At 42.4% G+C, this 16,019-nt stretch overlaps 1 protein-coding gene across 4 annotated transcripts; it reads left to right on the plus strand.

Annotated features, from left to right (window-relative positions):
• The first annotated feature begins 554 nt into the window (after window positions 1-554).
• LOC115589500 (uncharacterized) lies at window positions 555-15,271 on the plus strand. Of its 4 annotated transcripts, XM_030430417.1 has the most exons (21): window positions 555-682; window positions 2,215-2,587; window positions 2,731-2,829; window positions 2,907-2,970; window positions 3,056-3,156; window positions 3,250-3,522; window positions 3,870-3,963; window positions 4,090-4,157; window positions 4,295-4,489; window positions 4,618-4,656; window positions 4,781-4,897; window positions 4,989-5,066; window positions 5,180-5,302; window positions 5,393-5,470; window positions 5,548-5,631; window positions 5,737-5,745; window positions 5,850-5,936; window positions 6,620-14,328; window positions 14,427-14,646; window positions 14,747-15,074; window positions 15,167-15,271. In XM_030430417.1, exons 2-18 carry the CDS (start codon window positions 2,483-2,485, stop codon window positions 13,541-13,543), a joined length of 8,538 nt encoding a protein of 2,845 aa, XP_030286277.1. In that variant the 5' UTR covers window positions 555-682; window positions 2,215-2,482; the 3' UTR covers window positions 13,544-14,328; window positions 14,427-14,646; window positions 14,747-15,074; window positions 15,167-15,271. The 4 variants fall into 4 exon arrangements, with proteins under 4 accessions (XP_030286277.1, XP_030286275.1, XP_030286278.1 ...); XM_030430415.1 differs by having other exon boundaries at window positions 14,427-15,074; XM_030430418.1 differs by lacking the exon at window positions 5,737-5,745 and having other exon boundaries at window positions 14,427-15,074.
• Window positions 15,272-16,019: the final 748 nt, after the last annotated feature.

Genomic DNA, 16,019 nt, shown 5'->3' on the forward strand with positions numbered 1-16,019 from the left:
AGAAGAGACGTGAGGAATAACAAGAATAGGCTGTTATTCCTCGTGCCTCTTCTTCTTATCATCATTATCATTCATCCTCCTGCTTTAGCATGCAATCACATACAAACACACACACACACAGTATATTTCTCAACATTTAAACTATATTTAACGATTATCTTTTCATTCATTCAAGCCAGGAACTCCATTCAAATATTTAAATGTTTTAAATCATCGATATATTGAGATTTAATTGAATTTCTCAGTCTGATTCAGAATATTTATAATATTATTTATAATATTTATTGATTCAAAATAACATTTTCATTAGTGTATTATATTATAATACATTAATCAAATAAATAAATGATTAAATATATAAAATATTTATTTAATAATATATAATATAATAATTCAATTGTAATCAATTAATATTATTAAGTGTTCTAATTAACATTTATGTTTTTTAATGTATAACATTCTAATACATTCATAAAAATAAATATAAATAGTCAACTGTATGATTGTCCGGAGTCTGTGTCAAGTGCACAGATATCAGCCTTCTCATTTGACAAATCACCTCGGATACAGATGACAGACGACACAAGACGACTCTGATTGGACAGTTGTGTGTGCATCTATTTTTGGCCCTGATATAAACCCCTGGTCCAGCTCTGCTCGATACCCTTTGACCTCATCTGAGGTAAGTACCTGTAATGTCTGACATTAGCATACTGAAATCCTTGATAAAGTGGATTTGCGGATATTGAAGCTAGACATTACTATCTCTACCATGATCAAGATTACTCATGATTTCGGAAAAATGAATGTAATTGTTTATGGTCGGTCTGTTTCAGCATTATAATTCCGGTACTTGGCTCCGGATTACCGAGTAGCTAAGCTAATAGCTAACGTTAGCTTAGCAACTCGGAGCCAGTAGCTCCGGGCCAACAGCGTCTAGCAAAGCTGTAGGGTTCCATAAGTATAGAATATGTCTGTCTAGCTAACAGTAACGGGGCTCCGTCAGTCTATTTCAATACAACATTATTTAGATGAGCTAACGGCGCTACTCGGCTCGGGTATACAGGCCGCGCTCTAAACCAACAGCGGTGACTTAGCTTTTTCTATAGAGAAACATTAACTGGAGTGAAAAGCTATCTGTGCTAAAATCCGTACACCTTTAACAAAGGTGAGATTATTGAAGCCAGACATTACTGTCTCGTGATTTTGGGAAGACTGATTGTTTATGGTTGACCTGTTTTGTATACAAGAACTCTGAGTCAAAAGCTAAAATATTAGGCCAAGCTAGATTCTAACGGCGCAAGCCTTGGCTTCGTTCTGTCGCGGCGCGAACGGTAGCCATTTTTCCCTCCCGTGAACTGTGCTGTCATGCATTGCTCCTTAACAGGGGTCAGATTTCTAACTGCGTTAACTGTGCTAACATTTGTACACCGTTTACAAAAGTGAGATTACTGAAGCTAGACATAAGTGTCTAATGATTTTGGGAAGACTGATTGTTTATGGCCGACCTGTTTTGTATATAAGAACTCTGAGTCAAAAGCTAAAACATTAGGCCAAGCTAGATTCTAACTGCGCAAGACTTGGCCTTTGTTCTGTCAGCGGCGCGAACGGTAGCCATTTTTCTCTCCCGTGAACTATCCTGTCATGCTCAGAGCCTTAACGGGGTCAGATTTTTACACTTGTGATTTTGGGATTTAAAAATAAATGGTGTTTGTTCTTTTTTTTTCGGCTTTCTGTTTTTATGCAAGAACATTAACACAAGCTGAAAGCTGTATTTACTTGTTCGTTTGTGACTAGTATTTAATACTCCCCCTGTCCACCGAAAAACAAATTTCTCCTTGTTTGTTTGTCTGATAATGTAGTTAGAAAAATATCATACTTAAATGTATTATACACTTTTACAACCTGCCTTGATTAAATGGAAAAGGAAGCATTTTAGTCATCTTCTTACCAAGCTTTTGGTAATAAAGTGCATTCAGATGTTGATAAAATCCTGTACATTTGATGAAGTTAATGTCATTTTTACTTGTGTTGTATATTTATTGTGTCATAGTAATTCTTTGTTTTGAGGAATAAACTATTATAATACTGTATAGTATGAAATGTAGTATATTTATCATTTAAAGTAATTATAATATAGAATTTACAAAATTTACAGTCACTTGTAACATTTGCGAGACATTTAACTTTTTATTGCAAAATGTCTTTGATAAGATTAAAGGGTTCCAGTGCTTCGACAGCTGAGAGTGACCATCATTGTGGATTCATCGCCCTCAACCTTCGCAGAGCAGTATCACCACATCACCCACACACACAATCACCACATCTTCATCAACTCAAATTTCATTTTATATATAAGATTTTACATTAGGTTGTCATAGATTTGATTACATTAGGTAGTTTAGGTCAGTTTGACAAGTTAGCCTATTAACCTTTTGAGAGGCATTTGTCGTTTTTTTTGTCTTTAACTTCTGTCAGCAGGATGCCAAGGAAGTCGAGACGGTCTGTGGCGGCGAGGCAGCGCTGGGAGTTGGACTGGAAGAAGCTCGACCTGGAGGAGCTGAGGTCCCCCCCGCCCCCCCCGGAGGTACTTGCGCAGTAGATAAGCTTCTGTGTCGCAGTGACAACTGTCTGCATGAAAATGGCTGTAGAAATGTTACATCTATTGTTTTCTCATTAACTGCTGATTTCTGTATGTCTGCCATGTCTTTGATGTTAATGTTTCATCAGATGGTGTCCCCCCCGGCTGGAGAGGAGCCTTCCAGAGGGTCGAGGACCAAGAGGACCAGGGAGACCCGCCCCCCCTGCTCCCGAGCTCCAGTCAGCAACGTATGTTCCTACCACAAACACACACACACTCAATGAGAAATTGTCTGAGGTTTAATATGTTTGTAATCTGTCATCAGGCATTTGGATCTTCACCCCCTGCCAAGCCTTTCTGGAGCCCGGCTGATGCTGAAGTTCGTGCACGTAAGTATCCACCTGATTGTTGATATTTCCTGGTAGGCTTTCCTTCATCAGTTTCACCCTAACTGTTTTGTCCTTTACTAAACAGGCCGCGGTACCGGTTACCGCCATCGGGTGACGAGCTGGCCACCTTCGGAGTGGACTGGACGGAGCCACAAGCTGGTCATCCCACCGGAGTCTGACAAGAAGGTGCTATTATTGTCCACTTTATGAAGGAAATAATTGATCTTGAGAGGGATTAATGATTTTTTAATGCTAAAGAAATTTTCTTTGTTGTTGCAGTTTGTTCTGATTGTCGGGGACTCCCATCTCCGGTCCATCGTGGACGGTTTCGTCGTGATGCCATCAGGAAAGTTTTCTTTTGGTTTCATGTCGACCCCTGGGGCCCATGCTGCTCAGCTGCAGACTGAGGTCCTGCATGCTAATGTTCCTCGGACCCCTGATGCTGTTTGTGTTCTTGCCCCTAGCAACAACCTGACGGCGAGCAGGACCGTGGACGAGGCAGCCGTCGACTACGCCCGATTGCTCACTGCTGTGAGGAGCCGCTGGCCGAAGGTAAGCTTTTATTTATTAAAGATTTTTATTTTTTTGAGGCATAGACATTTTTTGAAATGGGTAAAGAGAGGGGGTGTGACATGCAGCAAAGGTCCGCTGGCCAGGATTCGAACCGTGTATGTGGCATGCGCTCTAACCACTCGACGACCTGCGCGCCCACGGTAAGCTTTTATTTCATGTCTCCCTTGTCCTGTATTCCTAGTAGTTTAACAACAATAGAAGTACATTGACTACTCCTAATAAGACTAATTGTATTGGCTTTTAAAAAATAATGTGTACTTAATGTGATGTGTGTGATTTTGAATGAAATTGTCAATTGGTGGTTTCTAAAATTTTGTTCTGTACAGGTCTTTGTGCTGGACTTCCCCCCCCGCCTGAACGTGGATGAGGAGCACCAGAGGGACCTTCGCCAAGAGTACCATCGGGTGGCAGTTCGTATGGGTATGTAAAAATATCTTATCAATAAAAACAAGAAAAAGATGTACTAAAAAATGTCTAATGAAATGAAGTCATAATACATGTGTGGATGTTGTAATGACTTATTTTTTTTCTCTTTAATATTTTTAGGTTTGAGGTACTTCTCTGCGGAGGAGTACTTCCCCCGTACGCGCTTGGATCTGTGGAGCAAAGACGGCGTAAGTAGAATATCTATGTGTGATTAGAAAAAGTCCAATTTTTCTATAATTTCTTGTGTGTTAATATGAAAGTCAACACGAGCTACGTTTTGAACTTTGAAAGTTGAACTTTGTAAACGGATTTGTCATGTCTGCAGGTTCACCTGAGCGACCGTGAGGGGATGGGGATCCTCACCAAGCTGTTGTGGACCTACACGGAGCAGTTCCTCGAGACACCATCACCCCCGGTGTCTCCTACTCCTTCACAGCCTAAGCTGGTTGTGAAGGGAGAGGTACGTGCTCCTCTGTCTCCTGACCCCTTCCAGTGGAAGGTCGTTGGTCAGAGCAGCAAGGTTAGTAGGTTTTTTTTAATTATATTATCATGTGTGTTTACATGTGTTTGTGTACCTTTTTGGTGAACGGGTTCACAGTCGTACCTAAAAAGCACCTATATAATCAAATGTGTGATGTGCTTTTCCAGTCGCAGGTTCCCAGTCTGGCCAGCGTGGCTCAGCAGCAGGTGAGAGATTTTTCTCTCTTTTTTTTTCACAACAAGTTAACTGGTTAGTATTTAAACTTTGTGTATTTGACCAGACAAATATTAATTTGTCTTTGTGTTCATTTTGGTTTTTTGTGTTTCACAGGAGAAGGAGTCCTTCCTTCCACTGAACCCTATATGGTTCAGTAGCACGGCCCTTCGTGCTATGGAGGAAGTGTCTCCCTCTCAGCTGTCTGACGTCCCGTCTCCTCCAGCGCGCAAGGTAAATTGTCTGACATTTCTTCTCAGCTGTATTATAAAGTTTCTCCTTGTTCCCTACAGTTACTGTTGCTATGTTTTATTTGACGGTGCAGGTGGCTTCCCCTGCGGCAGCCAGGTGTCACAGGACCACGGAGAGACACCCCCCTCGCAGCCAGTCTCCTGTGAACAACGTATGTTACACAACTGAGTCAGTGTTTACAGTTGAAACGGTGTCTTCATGGAGACATAACTTCATTGTCCACTCTGTCTGAATTTTAATATATTTGTTCTCATCTGTCAACAGCTGGTTGGATCCCCTCCAGCCAGGCTGTCACGGAGACTGGAGGATGACGCCCCCTCCAGCGCGGTTCCTCGGTCCAGGACCATGGATGGATCACCCCCCCGCACCCAAACTTCAGTGACAAACGTATGTTATTCTTTGACATGACAGACACGATCTCACACAGATACACTGAGACGAGTGAAGTTTAACATGTTTGTTCTCCTGTGTCAACAGCTGGTTGGATCCCCTCCAGTCAGGTTGTCCTGTAGTTTGGGTGATCCGGCGACCCCCTGCTGTTCACCGGTTGCGAAGGTAAATATTATTCCTATTAAATAAAGTTTATAATGTCATTAAAGTCTTAGTTTTACTGAATTGTTATTTGTTCTCAGGTGGCCAGGATGCAGACCCCTTCACCGGCTGGACCGTCCGAGACCCTTAAAGCTGCGGCCTGTCACTCTCCTCGCCCAGCTAAGGTATTTACTCCACAACTGACACACACAACGTTTACTGTAAAATCCGCTGTAACTACATTAAACTGGTTCATTTAACATCTCTGATACCATTATCTTTCTCTGCAGTTAACAAATGTCAGTGAGTAATTGAAATGCATTTGGAAAACTTTTCTTGTATCAACTTGCTGTGTTGTGTTGCCTCATGTTTAAATATTAACTGGTGTTATGACTTGTCGCAGACCGGCCCGACACCATTTCCCTCATCGTCCTGCTGGCCCTGGATAATCAAAGACGGACTCACCACCTCTCATTCCCCCTCTAAAAAGGTAAGGACATTTACATTCCGGTTTATCGTGGGCTTAATAAAGTGTTTGTTTGAGGGAAAGTGTGGTTTACTTTCAACTGAAATGCAATAAAAACTATTAAGGACATGAAGGAGAGAATTAATAATACAACTCTTGTTAACAATAATATAAGTAATAATGGTAATCTATAAAATATGAACAAAACTAGTTTGACATGATTTTATAAATGTTTTCATGTGTAAACAGTGTGACACAAGTACAAGGGATGTATGAGAGTTAAAGGTCCTTTTAAAGCCTCCTTCAAACTTTGGTCAAGATGACAAGGGGTGACAAAGGTTTATGATGGTCTCAAAACATTTAAATTTGAAATATGGAATAATCTGTGTTTAGTAATGTGTTCAAGTCAAGTATGATTAGCACAATCATTTGTGTATGTGTAAGATTGTCAGTTTTTTTTTATATACGTTCAATTGATCAGGAAAATTTGTAGGAAATGATATTGTATAATAGGAGAGTTGATATTATTTGAATTAAAGCTGCAGTAGGTAAAATGTTAGTCACATTTGCTTAAACTGTCACTATGCTATGACTATAGTATATGAAACAGTTGGCTACTACAACTAATATCAATGGAAACTAGGATTGTGATTATGCTAATAAGTAATACTCTTATGATAATGATTATAATTTATCTTATATTTCAGGTGCCGGTTAGTGCTAGTATTAGGGCCAGTCATAGTCAGAGTGACATGAGGTACAGGAAGTTCTCCAGGAACCACCAGTGTACCTGCATGTCCCTGACTTTTCTGGCTTATCAGAACGAGGGCTGTCAGTTGAACACTGCTGCCCTCGATAGAGTGCTGGCAAAGGGAGATTCGCTTTATGTAGGTGTAAAACGACAGCTGATCCGGAAAAAAAAATTCCACAGTGACCATCTCACTGTGGAAGAACTACCCAAACAAGTCCTGACAGACACAGATATGTTTCACTTCCACTGGCCTGAAATCAGGTGTGGACCTGTGAAAGCCAGTGGAAGCCAGGCTTGGGGTCTGCCCCTTGCCACACAGTTAGAGTGTCTGTCAGGTGAAGTTAATCTGGCTTTAATCATAGTAAGTCCAGAATGTATTGCAGTTTTCCGTGACCAATCAGGCAGGTATGGTGTGTTTGATTCACACTCAAGAAACGTGGTGGGCTTACCTCACCCCCACGGAACTGCAATTATGAAGACCTTCTCGGAAATCAGTGACTTGGCTGACCACCTGCACAAACTCTTTGCAAATCGCGCACCGTCTGCCAGTTATGAGTTTGTGCCGGTGTCATTCGATTCCATTGGTTCCAGAGAACGCCCTCAGGCATCTCTGGCACACAGTGTGTCCAGGACAGCTCTCCCACCAGCAAAAGCAGAGCCTGTCCTTAAGACTGCTCCTGCACCAGCAATAGCAGAGTGCGTCATCAAGATGGCTCCTGCAACCCCAGCAGCAGAGCGCGTCCTCAAGATGGCTCCTGCAACCCCAGCAGCAGAGCGCGTCCTCAAGACGGCTCCTGCACCCCGCGCAGCAGAGCGCGTCCTCAAGACGGCTCCTGCACCCCGCGCAGCAGAGCCTGTCCTCAAGACGGCTCCTGCACCCCCAGCAGCAGAGCCTGTCCTCAAGACGGCTCCTGCACCCCCAGCAGCAGAGCCTGTCCTCAAGACGGCTCTGAAACCGGCTAAAGAACATTTCACAAAGTTGCCAAAGCAACAGCGACGAAGAGCGATGCGGAAAGCCAGCAAAAACAAACGCACTGTACTGTCTGGTGAAGAAAAAAGGAAAAAAACCCAATATGAAAGGAAAAAATACAGCAGCTGTCCAGAATTTAGGAGAAAAAGAATCCAAGCACAAAGGAGAAGATATGTCCAAAACAGTCTCCATCAGAAACGGCGATCCTTCAGATGTTACCATGAACATGTTCAAGATAAGAAGAAGGAAGAACTCGCCAGAAGATACAGGGAAGATGCCACGTTCCGCACCAGACAAAAGGAACACATTATGGATAGATATAAGTCGAATACAGTGTTTCGGAGCAGACAAAAATTTGTCATGTCTCAGAGGTACAACACGGATCCAAACTATAGCCAAAAACAAAAGCAAGATTTCAATCTTAGATATCACAATGATACGGAATTTAAACGTCGTTTTAATCAACGTTGTAACCAGCAGAGAGCAACCAAATTGGCCACAAATGCTGCCTTTAGCATATTTTACAAGATGCAGAGAGCGCTTAGACTCAAGAGAAAATACAGACAAATTGTGCCCCACTGCCCCCAGCCCCTGATTAATCCGCTGATGGAAGCAGCCATAGCTGCCTTTCGTGAGTCCATTAGACATGGACCCACATACATTTGTAACGTTTGTAACAGAACCCAGTTTCCTAATCAGGTCAAAGAATGCAAAACACAGAAATATAGTAAACACGCAAAAGTGGCAGCAGCATGCTTGACAGGAAACTATGTTCACTTTTGTGACAGTGACTGCTCTACCCCTTGCTCTGTGCCACAAGAGAGACTGCATGAGTGGATATGCTACACCTGCGACAGCCACCTTATCAGAGGACGCATACCACCCATGGCAGTCGTAAACAATTTGAACTTGGCGCCCATCCCCCCAAAATTGGCTAAACTTAATATGCTTGAGAGGCAGCTGATTGCAAAAATCCTGCCATTTGCAAAAATTGTTGCTCTGCCAAAAGGCCAACAGAGAGCAGTCCACGGAGCTGTTGTGTGCGTTCCATCAGAGGTGGAAGCGACCGTCAACAGTCTCCCACGGCCCAGAGCAGAAGCGCAGCTGCTTCAAGTGAAATTGAAAAGGCACATCAAATACAAAGGTTACCAACACTTTTACACCGTTAATATGAAGAATGTGCTAGCTGGCCTTGCTACGTTGAAAGAGACGCATTCAGAATATAAAGACGTGTTTATCGATGAGACTGCCACTTTTGACTGTCTGCTCGAAGAAGAGGAGCCCATCGAAGAAGAGGAGCCCATCGAAGAAGAGGAGCCCAGCATCCCAGAGGAAGATGGGGATCTAGATTTGGAAGAAATTTTTAAAAGCCAAAACGAGCCGGGACAGTTGGAGGCAGATGAGGAAGAACAGGAGGAGCTGAGACCAGGCCTCTCCCTGGACACTTGCATGCAGCCCCCCGACATTGCACAGGAAATCCTTTCGTATGGCGACGGAGTATTTAGTGTTGCACCCGCGCAAGGCAACAAGCCGGTTGGTTTTTTTAGCATACCTAAGTTGGAGGCCATGGCTTTTCCTGTACAATTTCCGACAGGGGAGAACACATTAGATGAAGCTAGAACCGTCTCCCTGTCCCCGAGCCTCTACTTTAATTCTAGGCTCTTTGCTGCAGATACGCGTTTTGCAAGTGACCAGAGTTATCTTTTCTTTGCGCAGTTTGTTACAGAGACTCACCTCGCGACGAATAGTATGTCTATACAAATGCGCAAAGGAAAGTCGAAAACCAGAGACGGCCGTAGGATTAACAATGTCATGCTCCAGGATAAGGACGAGGTGGAACAGCTCATTATGAACCAAGATGCGACCAGGTTCATGCAGCCTCTTAGAGGCACTCCAGCCTATTGGAACAAAACACTTAAAGATGTGCACGCCATGGTTCGTCAAATTGGAAAACCAACATTTTTTGCCACGTTCTCCGCTGCTGAGATGAGATGGCCTGAGTTTATAGAGGTCATCAAAGCTCAGCAGGGTGAACAAGGGCTGTTCTCAGATTTAGACTGGAAAACAAAATGCGACATTCTGAGAAGTAACCCCGTCACAGTAATGCGTATGTTTGAAAAGAGAGTCGAGGCGCTCATGACGAACCTCATCCTCTCTCCTGCACGACCGATTGGTGAAGTAGAAGATTATTTTTATCGCGTTGAGTTCCAAGCCAGGGGAAGCCCGCACATCCACATGCTAATTTGGATAAAAGATTCACCTAAATTTGAAGAGGACCCCGATAGTCACATCATGGAATTTATAGACAGATACATTAGTTGCAAAATGCCTGACCCTGACACAGATCCGGAACTCCACAAAATAGTGTCAGAGGTTCAGGTACACAGCAGGAAACATTCAAAGTCCTGTAAGAAGGGAAATGTAGCCTGCAGGTTTGGCTTTCCAAAACTACCGATGGATAAAACATTCATCACCAGGCCCCCCACAATTAATTACCACCAAAAAGAGGATCAAGATGATGCAGACTTCGAAGCGCAAATAGCGGAGCAGAAAAAGGCCCTCGCAGAAAACCAGAAATTGGCTAAGCGCACGCTCCAACCAGTTAGAGATCTGCTTATGGATCCAGGCGCTTCGTTCAGCAGTTTGACAGACTTGCTTTGCCAGTGCAACTTGACTTATGAGCAATACTTTGCTGCCGCGCAGCGCCTGGCCAACAACCATGTCGTGATGCTGAGGCGCCATCCAAATGATTGTTGGGTTAATGCCTACAATCCTGATTTGCTTAGAGCATGGAACGCAAACATGGACATCCAGTTCGTCATAGACGACTACAGCTGCATCATGTACATGATGTCATATGTAGCGAAACCGGAGCACGAGATGACGGAATTCCTTAAGAACGTCATCAAAGATGTTAAGAAATCTGATGTTAACAAGCGCGACGAAATGAAACAAATTATGCAGGCCTACTCTAAACACAGAGAGGTCAGCGCTCAGGAGGCCGTAGCCCGTACCTGCAGCTTACGCCTCAAGAAGTGCTCCCGATCCGTGTTGTTTATTCAGACCGACGAGGAAGGTCTGAAAATGAGTCACCCAATGAGTAGATTGGTAGGAATGGAACCCGGATCAGAGGACGTATGGATGTCGGGGTTGCCTGAAAAATACGTCAACAGACCTCTCACTCGAGAGTTTGAACGTATGTGTCTGGCCGAGTTCGCGTCGGATTACAGGGTACTCTACGGCCAGCAAAGGGAGAGCCCAAATGCCATTTTATTGTTAAATGATCAAGGATTTATTCAAAAACGAACTGTAGGAAAACCAGCAATCATTAGATTTACTCGCTTCTCAGAGGAAAAAACTCCAGAGAAGTTTTATAGAAGGTTGCTGAAACTTTATCTCCCACATCGATCCGACGCCGATCTGAGAGATGAAGCGCACCCCACTTATGAAGAGTTTTATAGGTGTAGCGAGAAGTGGGGTACGAGAGTAGAGGTAATAGTGGGGCACAACAAAAAACGTTATGAGGGCCAAGGAAAAAACATGGAAGCTGCGTTTCAACAGCTTCAGGTGTGCGGTCCTCTCGTGAACGCTTGGAACTCTTTTGCGCCCGAAATTGAAGTGGACCGGTTGGAGTGCCTGGCTGAATGCGAACCTCGCGAGCAAGATCAAAACGGTGAAGATGTCCCAGAATTCGGCACTAAAAAGGATAAGGGGAGCTCTATGCCTAGAATAGATGCTCCAGAGTTGAGTCCAGACTTTGTTAGGAAAATGTACCAAAGTCTGAACGAAACTCAGGCTTCCGTTTTCTACAGTGTTCGACAGTGGTGCTTTGAACAAGTCTGGGGCCACAATCCAGAACCATTTTATTACTTCCTGTCGGGAGGGGCTGGATGTGGCAAATCGCATGTGATTAAGTGCATTCACCACGAGGCAACGAGAATTCTGCGTGAGCTCCCGAGATTTCGGGACCACGCAGACATGTCCCAACCCGCAGTGCTGCTGACCGCATTCACAGGTACAGCAGCATTTAACATATCAGGCAACACGTTGCACTCCATTCTCAAATTACCAAGGTCCTTGAAGCCACCTTATCAAGGTCTTGGGAATGCACTTGATGAAGTCAGAGCAACACTGGCCAACGCTGAGATTCTCATCATCGATGAGATATCCATGGTCTCTAAAGAGCTATTTGCCTACGTGCATTGGCGATTTCAGCAGATCAGGGGTAATCGGAAGCCATTTGGAGGCATGTCTGTCCTTGCTGTAGGTGACTTTTATCAACTGCCGCCCCTTGGTAAAGCCAAGCCACTGTGTGTGTACGAGGAGACCGAGTTTGATCTCTGGAAGGATAACTTCAAAATGGTCACCCTGACAGAGATCATGCGACAGAAAGACGATCGAGCTTTTGCTGAACTCTTGAACCGTCTCAGGGTGAAGCAAAAGGAAGATCCTTTGTTAGATGAGGACAGGCTCTTGCTTACACAGGCAGTGGCTGATAGTCAGCATTGTCCAGCACTGACTCTACACATCTACGCCACAAACAAAGAAGTAGACCGTCACAACGCCGACATCGTTACTGCTTGCTACGAGGATGCGATTGGCATTGCAGCTCGTGATTTTCGAAAAGACCCCAGAACTGGCTGCATGACGTTTGTGTCTGGGGAAATTAAAGGACACAAGCGAGATTTGCCCGACAACATAATGGCTGCTCAAGGAGTACGCGTTATGTTGATCCGAAATTTAGATGTGGAAGATGGCCTTGTGAACGGTACATTTGGAACCATTTCTAATATTGTAATTAGAGAACCAGGAGGCGTGAAGATGATTGGACTCCTGCTGGACAATCCTACAGCAGGACAGAGATTCCGCAAAAAAATTTTAGGTCCCTCAGATAACTCGGTGTACATCGAAAGATCTGAGGAGAACCTAAGTAACAAGAAAGGGGTTGTTCGTCGGCAGTTCCCCATGAAATTAGCTTTTGCTTGTACGGCCCACAAAGTTCAAGGAATGACCATGCCGTCGGCGGTTGTGTGTCTGAAGCGTGTTTTTGAATCTGGTATGGCGTACGTCGCGCTCAGCCGCACAACCTCGCTTCAAGGTCTCACCATCCTTGACTTTGATGAGAAAAAAATTTACGCAAACCCCAAGATCAAGACAGCTCTGGAAAGTATGCCTCATGCGTCTTTCCAGAGCTGTAGACCATTGTTAACGCTTTTAAAATCTGTACAACAAACTCCAAAGGTTTTGACAATTGTCCACCACAACACGCAGGGTCTGCCATGTCACATGGTGGACCTCAAAGCACATCACGAGCTCCAACAAGCAGATGTGCTTTGCCTTACAGAGACACATTTGTCGGGGTCCTCTGTAGCTGAAATGTTTCAATTGGAGGGGTACACCATGTTCACACGTAGCAGACAGCTGTCTTACAACAGCTGTGTGAACATGGCCAAAAAAGAGGGAGGTGGAGTTGCCATGTACTGTAGAGACACTGTTCAAGCAGAGCCTCGCAGGTACATGCAACAGGTCACTGATTTGGAGTTTGTTGTCCTTAAAATTGAGGCTCCAGTCAAAGTGCTAATAGCGACTGTGTACAAACCGCCAAGTTTTCAACTGGGAGTCTTTCTCCAAAACTTGAAAAACCTCTTGGACTCGTTGGACATGTTAAATCACCAGCCCATCATTGTTTGTGGCGATTTTAATGAGGACCTCCTTTCAAAAGGAAAAAAAAGTATCAAAGATTTGTTTCAGTCCAGAGGTTACACTCAATTAGTAGCAAATTCGACAACAGAAAAGAACACACTGATTGACCACATTTACATTTCACATCCTGATAAATGTCTTCAATCAGGTGTTCTCCAAACGTATTACAGTTACCACAGTCCAGTTTATTGTATTTTGACTGACTAATGGGCTCTCAATTTTTTTCAGGATTTAGTCTTGTTTAGTCTTTTAGTGTGTAGTCTTAATGTAATTGTTTTTCATATGTATGTTGTTAAAGTGGCATGTCTTGGCTGGAAATGGTTTAATCTTGTGTAAATGTCTTTATCTGTATTTATATATTTGTGTATTTATTTTAAAATGGAGTCAGCAATTTTTTTTCATGTCCTTCTTATCATCTCTCGAGATGATGAGAACAACTGGGCCAGTGTGTTAAATGTATTGTAATTAATCATTTTATAAATACCTTTCAACATTTTTTTTATATATATTCATTTGTATGTATTTATTGACATTGTTTGTGATATCTTAACTCATGTTCTTCTCATCTATTTAGATGAGAATGGCATGTGTAAGATATAATGTAAGCTGCAATGTAATAGCTAAGCTAATATAAGTTATTACATTAACTAAGCTAAGCTTACATAAGTTATCATGTAATTTAAGGATGTATGTTTAATGAATCATTTATTTTGTATGTATTTTTATTTTGTTTTTTAATTCTTTATCTTGTAATGTAATTGTATTTTTTATTGTATGGTTTTTTTTTTTCCTTTTTCTTTTTTTCTGCTGGGTTGTTGTCACTAAATTAGCTAAGATAATCCCTTACATTAGCTAAGATTATTTTAGCTAATGTAAGAGCTACATTGGCTAAGATTATCTTAGTTAATGTAGTGCAGGAGTTGCAGGGAGGAAGCTGAACGTCCAGCTGAGATGCAGACCAAGCTGCATGTCAAACCCAGGTCCATCACAAAGTAAGTATGTTTTTTTTTTTTTGTTTTTTTAAAGTGATTCACTTGCATTGAGTGATTTAACTCAATGACTATGTCATTGTCTTTCTTGGATGATCCAGTGAGAAGGACCCCCAGAGGACTGCAGCAGATCTCTCTCCAACGAAGACAACAACCCAGAAGAAAATAAGGGAAGTAATATTTCATTAAATTCTCAACTTTCAATTTAAATATTTACATCAGTCTTTGAACTCTGTAACTAATTTATGTCTTTTAAATCTGGCAACATTTATACAGACTACAGGAAGAAGACCTCAGAGGACTGCAGCAACAATAAGGGAAGTAATATTTCATTAAATTCTCAACTTTCACTTCAAATGTTTACATCAGTCTTTGAAATCTGTAACTAATTTATGTCTTAAATCTGGCAACATTTATACAGACTACAGGAAGAAGACCTCCAGAAGACTGCAGCAACAATAAGGGAAGTAATATTTTTGTAAAATGTATACATTTTCTTGTCAAATGTTTACATCAATCTTTGGAACCTGTAACTAATTAATGTCCTTTAAATCTACCAACAGTGATCCAGGAAGAAGACCTCCAGAGGACTGCAGCAAAATAAGGGAAGTAATATTGTTTTCTCTTCAAATGTTTATGCGATGATTTTAAACTAATTCATGTTTCTTTTTAAATTCAGCAACAGTGATCCAGGAAGAAGACTGCAGCAGCTCACTCTCCACTGAAGACGTCAACCCAGCAGCAGAGAAGTAAGGGACATTTAACATTGTATCTTCATTGATCAAGTGCTTAGAGAACACTTCCAACCTACCTGACTAAATGAATGTGTTTAATATTTTAGGAAGAACAACAACTCACAGACTCAGGATGAAGACCTCCAGGGAGAAGGCCTCTGCTTTTTCTTTTTTTTTTTGGGGAGAAAATAAATTTTATCTCTGTTACAAGATGTCAGTGTATGCCTGTTGAATTATTATTAATTATGTTCCAAGTTTAGTTTTCCTTTGTAACAAGGACCATAGATGAAGATGCTGAGAATGAATGGTAGGTGGTGAAATGAATACAATGTAGCATTGCATTGTAGTATCATGGTATCATATCAAAGCATTGGCAATCCTCATTTCCCGTTGACAATGGAGCTGAGGGAAAAAAATGAATCTTTGTTTTTCAAAGGTCGACATCTCTGGCATACTTTGACGAGACACACCATTGAAACTTTAAAATGTAGATAAAAGTCCAAATTATCAACGTGGGATTCAACTTTTGCTGTAGCTTTCATAGTTTTTTCGTCACGGGGCAAAGCGCACAGCCCACTCTCGCGATTTCCCGGCGGGGAATTGTCTAGTATTATTATTCTTCCTCCCGCTACTTTTTGGCACTTTTCACGCCTCGCACCGTTGAGCAAATACCAACAAAAAATATATCAAAACGTGCGGCTCGGGCGGACTCGGTATGCTATTATTTTTCTCAGGAAAATATGAATTTTTCGCGACGTGAGTCGCGAAAAACTGCGACAAATTTCCCATAAGGAATGAATGGGGCGAGGTCAAAAAAGTCGCAAATCTGCGACGTTTTTCAAACATCTCCTGCTCGGGCATACGTTCACGTAGAAACACCATTCCAGCTTTAAAATGTAGGCACAAGTCCTGAGTATTTAAGTTGTATTTGAACCTTTTTCCTATGTTGTGTAGTTTTTG

Source organism: Sparus aurata, chromosome 10 (assembly GCF_900880675.1).
Source record: "Sparus aurata chromosome 10, fSpaAur1.1, whole genome shotgun sequence".
NCBI lineage: Eukaryota > Metazoa > Chordata > Actinopteri > Spariformes > Sparidae > Sparus > Sparus aurata.